Genomic DNA, 7,664 nt, shown 5'->3' on the forward strand with positions numbered 1-7,664 from the left:
ACACACACACACACACACACACACACACACACACACACACACACACACACACACACACACACACACTTATGTGGCAGCATGTGTATTAATGTGTGTGTCTTGCCAGAGGGCATCATGTCTTGTTAAAAGTGAAATTCAGAACATAAATGGTGGAAGTGGCAGAGCCAGCTTTACAGAGCATGACAGAAAATGGTTGTATGCTCATTTGACAGTCTGGCGTATCACACCTTCAAATCAACGTTTTGGCTTGATCAACTGCACAAAAGGTAGAAGTGAACAAGGGTGATGCAATATGCATTTCTAGCCAACTGCAGAAGGCACTAATGCCAACGTGTAGGCACACTAATCATTTCTACTACATGAAAATGGAAAATTCGGCTGCATTGTGTTTTTTAATGTCACTAATGAACCTATAAAAAGGAAGTAGCCAGAAATGCACAATATTACCTGACATAGTACAAATTTCAGCTCTTAACTTTAATACTACCAAAATATTGCTTTGCAAGTGTTTCATGTTAGGGTTTTAAAAAAGTTATTTTTCCGCCTGTGCTAGCAAACCGTATAAAATATTGTTTTAAGGCAAGCACATTTACATATGGTTTAATCTGAGCTGTTCTCATCAACCTGTGAAAAGTCCAAATGCTAGATGCTGGCATTGGTCCTAACGATGTTAATGACAATTAATGAATGTTAATTTAACTGGTTAGAAATATATTAACCAATAATGCAGAAAACCTACTCGTCAGAAAATGTGTATTTGATTTTGTTTAGCGGTAGGGCCACTGGGTAAAGCCTTTTCCTTCAATCAGACTGAGTTCCATGTGTGTTTGGTGACCGCCGAACAGATTTGAGTTGGTTCAATCTACTCAGAGTAGGTTCACTCAGAGTTAAGCGTGTGCACCACAATAAAAGGCAGCGTGAATGGACACTACGATTCACCAGGGCAACAACCACAAACAAACTGGACGGCAGAAATACTCATGTGCACATACAGCGAGTTTGAACATACAGTACAGGCCAAAAGTTTGGAACCATATTCTCATTCAATGCATTCTCTTTATTTTCATGACTATTTACATTGTAGATTATCACTGAAGGCATCAAAACTATGAATGAACACATGTGGAATTATGTACTTAACAAAAAAGTGTGAAATAACTGAAAACAGGTCTTATAGTTTCTTCAAAGTAGCCACCCATTACTTCTTTTACAGCGCTGCAAACCCTTGGTGTTCTCTCAATGAGCTTAGGCTTAAGAGCCCATCATTACTTTAAGAAATGATGGCCAGTCAGTCCGGAAAATTGGGAAAAACTTTGATTGTGTCCCCAAATGCAGTTGCAAAAACCATCAAGCGCTCCAACAAAACTGGCTCACATGAGGACCGTCCCAGGAAAGGAAGACCAAGAGTCACCCCTGCTGCTGAGGATAATTTCATCTGAATCACCAGCCTCAGAAATTGTAAGTTAACAGCAGCTCAGATTAGAGACCAGATTGAATACCACAGAGTTCTAGCAGCAGACCCATCTCTAGAACAACAGTTAACAGCTAGGAAACCCCTGCTAAGGAGCGGCAACAAGCAGAAGAGCTTTGACTGAGCCAAGAAACACAAGGAATGGACATAAGACCAGTGTAAATCCGTGCTTTGGTCTGATGAGTCCATGTTTGAGATGTTTTTGTTCCAACTGCAGTGTCTTTGCGCAACAAAAAAAGGTGACCAGATGGATTCTACATGCCTGGTTCCCGATGTGAAGCATGGAGGAGGAGGTGTGATGGTGTGGGGGAGCTTTGCTGGTGACAATGTTGGGGATTTATTCAAAATTGAAGGCATACTGAACCAACATGGCTACCACAGCATCCTGCAGCAGCAGCATGCCATCTCATCCAGTTTGCATTTAGTTGGACCATCATTTATTTTTCAACAGGACGATGACCCCAAACACACCTCCAGGCTGTGTAAGTGCTATTTGACCAAGAAGGAGAGTGATGAGTGCTGCGCCTCCACAGTCACCGGACCTGAACCCAATCGAGATGGGTTTGGGGAGAGCGGGACCGCAGAGTGAAGGCAAAAGGGCCAACAAGTGCTGAGCATCTCTGGGAACTCCTTCAAGACTGTTGGGAAACCATTTCAGGTGACTACCTCTTGAAGCTCAGCAAGAGAATGCTAAGAGTATGCAGAGCAGTACTCAGAGCAAGGGGGGGCATTTTGAAAACACTAGAAGACATGTTTTCAGTTATCTCACTTTTTTGTTAAGTACACAATTGCAAATGTGGTCATTAATAGTTTTGATGTTTTTAGTGATTATCTACAATGTAAATTGAATTGTAAATGAATGAGAAGGTGGTTCCAAACGTTTGGCCTGTACTGTATATTTTGTTAAAAGAAGCAACACAGCAGCTGCAGTAAAAACAGCGAAAAATGATTGATGCAAATTAACGATTAATCAATAATTGCTTGTTCAGGCAACAAACTGTCAAAAGAAATGTGCATCCCTAGTTGCTTCAAGTGTGCTAGATGTGTAAGCAGGAAATAGTTTGCTAAAATAAGAACTTTGGAAGCTGAAGATATTGTGTACATTTGTCAGTTAAGCATTGACCTGACAAGTATTTGTGTTCCTCTTTAAGGTTGGGACATGTATTAGCTGTGAAGGTGCGTTCATCGATTCTGCATTTTAAAAAAAACACAAGGTCAAACTCCTCATTGCATTGCACAGCAGACTTAAACAGAAGGCAGACAAATGGGCACCTGTCTCTGCTCCTTAACTTCAACTCTCTGAAGGAAGTAGACGTCTGAAGGAATAAACTTTGGGATCCTGGTAACATGTCAGAACATGCAGTACATTACTAATGTAATAGAGGGTGTCTGGGTCACTCTACTTGTGTTTCACATCAAGTCTTTAACAAAAGAGTATGGATTCATCCATGGGTTTAGTCCTAGTAGCCCAGAGCTTCTCTTCTTTCCACACACTGTCAAGTGGCAAGAGATGCCCACTACAACATAAAGCAATGGTAGAGTGCTGGGTACACAAGTATCCTGGCAATACGACGGCTTCTTTTTCATTGGCCAGTTGATCGAGCTACTGCTGAGACACTAATGTACAAGGCTACTCTGATGTGATTATGTCAAGTTAATTTATTTATAGCACACATTTAAAAACAACCTAGGCTGAATTAAGTGCCATACAAAGTTATATTATAAAAACAAAAGGAAGACAATAAAAATATAGACACAATCAACATCCCAGGAAACTAAATCATGCGCCAAAGAATCAAGATGTGTTTTGATGGTGGGGCAAACCAGAGCACCCATTTTGTTTGCAAGGAAACCCACACAAACATGGAGAACATACAAACTCAGAAAGAACTGGGACGACCTGGATTTTAACCCAGAACCTTCTAGCTGTGAGGCAGAAGTGCTAACCATTGGGCCACCATGTGTTGCATATAACTGTACACTAAAAATGTAGGAGGAGGACCTAATGTTCAAAGTCTCAGGGCTAAACGGAACTGATTGGACAATCTTAGGTTCCTGGAAGAGTGGTGTAGGGTAAGGAGATCAGCAATATATAAAGAGGCCAATTCATGTAATGCCTTGAAAAAAAAAAAAAATTCACATTACCTAAAAATCTATTCTATATTTGACCATTAACCAGTGAAGAGAAGCCAATATTGTGGACAAGCTGCAAGCGTGATATAAAGATGATTGGCTAATTCCAGACTAGAATTACATACATGTTAGTTTTGTGGCTTAATACAGCCAATGTTGAGTAAGAAAAACTATCAATGAGATCAAGTGAAAGACAAAAAACACTTTCCAAAGTAATAGAATCCAACAGCCCTGCAACAAACTTCACTCTGCAGTGGTTTCTGAATGTAGTTTGTGGTAGTGTTAAGGTAATAAAAGGTACTTAATACAAATACACACAGCAGAATTCATTCTTTGCATATAACCCATTCCTCAAGGGAGCAGTGGGCAGCCATTTACAGCACCCCAGAGACCAACTCCAGATCTGAGCCACTGACTTGATCAAGGGCACTGACTGGAGAACCTAGTACATGTTTTTGATGGTGGGGGGGGGGAACCAGAGCACCCTTTTTGTTTGCAAGGAAACCCACGTAAACATGGGGAGAAATTACAAACTCCAAACAAAAAGGCCTGGAACGACCTGGATTCTGACCCAGAACCTCCCAGCTGTGAAGGTTTATGTGTTACGTGCATTTAACTGTACACTGAAAATGTTCTACTCTACATATTAGGGGTTGTTTTCCTGCCTTTGGACAAAGCAAGAGAAATATATTAAGATAATAGCATAGGGACGGACCAACTGTCTGGCACATTGGTGTACCTGCCTGCAAAGACAGGGTATTCAACTAATGCTGGTCTCTGAGCAAAGCAAAGTTTTACATTTGATGTGAATTTCATTTTCCCAAACTCTGTATTTTGTTCAGGGAATTTTTTATAGCCTGGTTGTGTGTGTCACACATAATAAAATCTTGTCATTTCATTTGTGTATTCAAAATACTTAAATTATTTTGACCTTTGTGGCACATTCAGTCATACATTTTCACTGGTTTCTTTTTCACGCATGCGCTAACTTGAAGTTATCTACAGGGGAGACCAATCCTCGCTTTTAGAATTTTAATACAGCAGCAGCACTAAAGTTACAGCACTAGGCACAAAGTTGGCGTGTTTCATGGTGGAGTTAGCTAATTGCTCACACCTTGATTAAACCATAATGAGTATAGGCTTCACCGTAGACACATGGTGGCTGACCCTCATCCCGAGCTGTGCAGTACTGGCATTTGGTGGTTTTCTCTAATGACACAAATGCAAGTTCCTCAACATTTTGAAAAAGAAGCTCTAGCGTGGCACATGGAACCATGTTAATTTAATAGCAAATGTTTCTGGAGCAAATATGGCTGCCACTAAATCTGCAATGACCCAAGTGTAGGTTGGGTATAGATATCTGAATATTACTGCCTGTCGCCTCCTCGGCGGTTTCTATGGACTGTTTCTATGGCATCCTCGGGTCGCACCATCATCCGCGGCGGTGGCGATGGTTAGCTAGCACTCCGAAGCGTTAAAGTTAACTTGTAACCAAGTTTCCTATCGTCTTTACCTGCTTAACTTGCTAAACTTGAAACTTTAAATGCCCCATACGTAAAGCGTACGGTGGTAGCTAGCTAATTTTGCCGACTCGTTCGCTGAGATTTCTGCAAGATGAGACAGTCGGCTCTTTCCCCAAACTTCTGTGTAACGTTAATAGAACAAATACAACTACCATACACAATTCCTGACTCACCTGTAATACTGCACAAAAGGTGAAATAAAGCAACCCAACCCTGCTGTGCAAGGTAACTCCGGTGATAAGACGGTAACATTTTCGAAATCAGGGCAGTATCCTGCTACAGGACGCAAGCGTAGGCTGCATGCCAATTTAACGGTATGTTCTGAACAGTGCAACCTCCTCAGCAACAACTCCGAACTGCATGTGGACTGTACCATCTACACAGCAAGGAGGGGGGAGACCCGGAGCTCACCTGACAATGGAAGTTAACGGTCATTTTGTCGAGAGCTTACAGCAACATCCCCTTGGAGGAATGATCCATTAGTATACACATTACGTCATCTTTGTTGATAACTCGACATACATTTGATTGATCAAATCACTTTATTCTCCGTTGTATTTGAATTTTCCTCAGGGAAAATACATCTAGGCCTACTTGGTTTTACCGCTGCCATAAAGGAGACATATTTGACCTGTGTTCCTGTCTCTCAGTCAGCAGGAGGTTTTGAAATCATGTACCGGTTTCCAGTTAAATTAGGTGCAAAGTTAGGCCAATTAATTAAGAAGAATTGTTTCCTTTGTTGGTGCAAATTACTCCACAATGTGAAAAATAATCTGAACTTTGAAGAGTACAAAACACATTTTCTTTATTGACTTACATATTGGTACATTGATTGTTCACTATGGCGTCCTGGCAAACTTTGAGGCATTTTTAATGTTATTACTTATTGTGTTTGTCCAAAAAATTTAAATCCCTAAGGGGTATATTAATGTGTCTGTATTCAGGAGTTTATGGTAGATATTTTGAATGTCACTGAATTATCTCATATACGGTGAAGGCTGGTGTTTTCCTGTGATGCATATAAGCTTCTAAAAAATAATTAAGCCTATATGGTCTAATTTCCCCAACTGATAACCACCTGTATTTCTTACGTGATACGTAAAGGTTGAGGAAAATTTTAACAGATGTTCTTGCTGATTTACCCATGCTGCGTGGGGCTGTCACGTGCAGACATGTGTAGTTGCTGTTCATAGTCAGTCTACAAGTTATTCTTTGCAAAGTAATGAGTAAGTGGGGTGGAAAGGGGGGGAGTCAGTCTTTAATTTGAGTTTCAGTGCTGTCTTCTGGAGAGCCACAAGGGATACAATTACTCTCCCACTATCCCATTCATCTACAACCCTATAGTGCAAACCTTTGTGTGTGTGTGTGAGAGAGTGTGTGTGCAGGCAAGCATGCCTTTTTATCTATCTCAACGTGGGTAAAATAAGTGTATTGAATATTCTCATTGTTCTTAAGTGCATCAACATGAAAGCTATATGTTGCTGTTGCAAACAATTTATGATGAGGGAGAATGAAGTGCAGAATAAAAGACAGAATTTAATTTGGGGGATTCTTCTAAAATCACAGCCATCTTAAAATCACATCCTAATAATTCCCACAGACTTTTCTACAACCCCCTCTTCATGGAGCAGTGGACTTTTCCATCAGACAATATTTAGCTGATGATGAGCCCCACTATTGTTTTTTCTTTCATCAACAGCTTTTTCTTTTTTTCTTCTTTTTTTTAAATAGAACTTCCCATTCTCTAGATTGTCTCAGTCCTGTAAATTGCACGTGTGTTTGTTAATTACAGACTGTGATAATGCATCAGTGGAGATGCAGTAAGGTTTCTTAGGCTATGGTGTTATTTTACAGGGATGCACTGTGGTGTGTAGGCTACAAGGCAATCCCCTGTATGTATATCATGAACAGTAAAATTACAACTGGCTCCCCTAACTTCCTCACTGACAGACAATGCAACATTCTAGACACAATCAATGTTTATTTTTTTTATTTTTTACTGCACTGGGTTTGCATTATATCGTTTATGGATTCTTCATATGTGATCCCTATTTACTTTTTTTTTTGTTATTTTAAATGGTTTTTGTATTACTTTCTGATGTTTTTTGATAGAACATTTTCTAACATAAGAGTTTGTTTTAACTTACATGTAGCCCAAGAGTACACAATAGACATTACTTAAAACTTTTTGTCTGCAACGTTCTTTGGACTTTTCTTTCAAATCACATCTCAGTTAATTAGCAAAGACAGAGATACACTGCTTCCTTTGTTCATTTATTTTGTTCAGAAATAAAAAAAAAAATTCTGGATGCACAGTAGCCTATGGAAACTCCACTAAACTGTGGAAAGAGTGACACACAACCTGTGCACGACCAAAAGGGAAACTGTCTGTGTTAGTGAAACTAGCCATTATTAATAAACCAAAGCCATCCAATCCATTTTCTTGGTTGAGGATGTGAGGGATATTGTGATCAACCTTCCCCTTCAGCTCTCGCTCTAAACTAAAGCTGCTCTCTGTCACCAGGTACTTTCTCTCT

General features: G+C 40.0%; 1 protein-coding gene across 2 annotated transcripts in view; it reads right to left on the reverse strand.

Annotated features, from left to right (window-relative positions):
• The window catches only part of nectin3b (nectin cell adhesion molecule 3b), a 28,948-nt gene extending 23,435 nt beyond the window's left edge, over positions 1 to 5,513 (reverse strand). Inside the window, exon 1 of one of the 2 annotated variants that reach the window (XM_034890113.1) lies at positions 5,301 to 5,513. In XM_034890113.1, coding sequence (XP_034746004.1) covers positions 5,301 to 5,379 — 79 coding nt within the window. In that variant the 5' untranslated portion in view covers positions 5,380 to 5,513. The remainder of the gene's footprint in view (positions 1 to 5,300) is intronic. The other variant, XM_034890112.1, reaches the window with a different exon arrangement.
• Between the last annotated feature and the right edge of the window lie 2,151 nt (positions 5,514 to 7,664).

This window comes from Etheostoma cragini, chromosome 13 (assembly GCF_013103735.1).
Source record: "Etheostoma cragini isolate CJK2018 chromosome 13, CSU_Ecrag_1.0, whole genome shotgun sequence".
In the NCBI taxonomy this organism is placed as follows: domain Eukaryota; kingdom Metazoa; phylum Chordata; class Actinopteri; order Perciformes; family Percidae; genus Etheostoma; species Etheostoma cragini.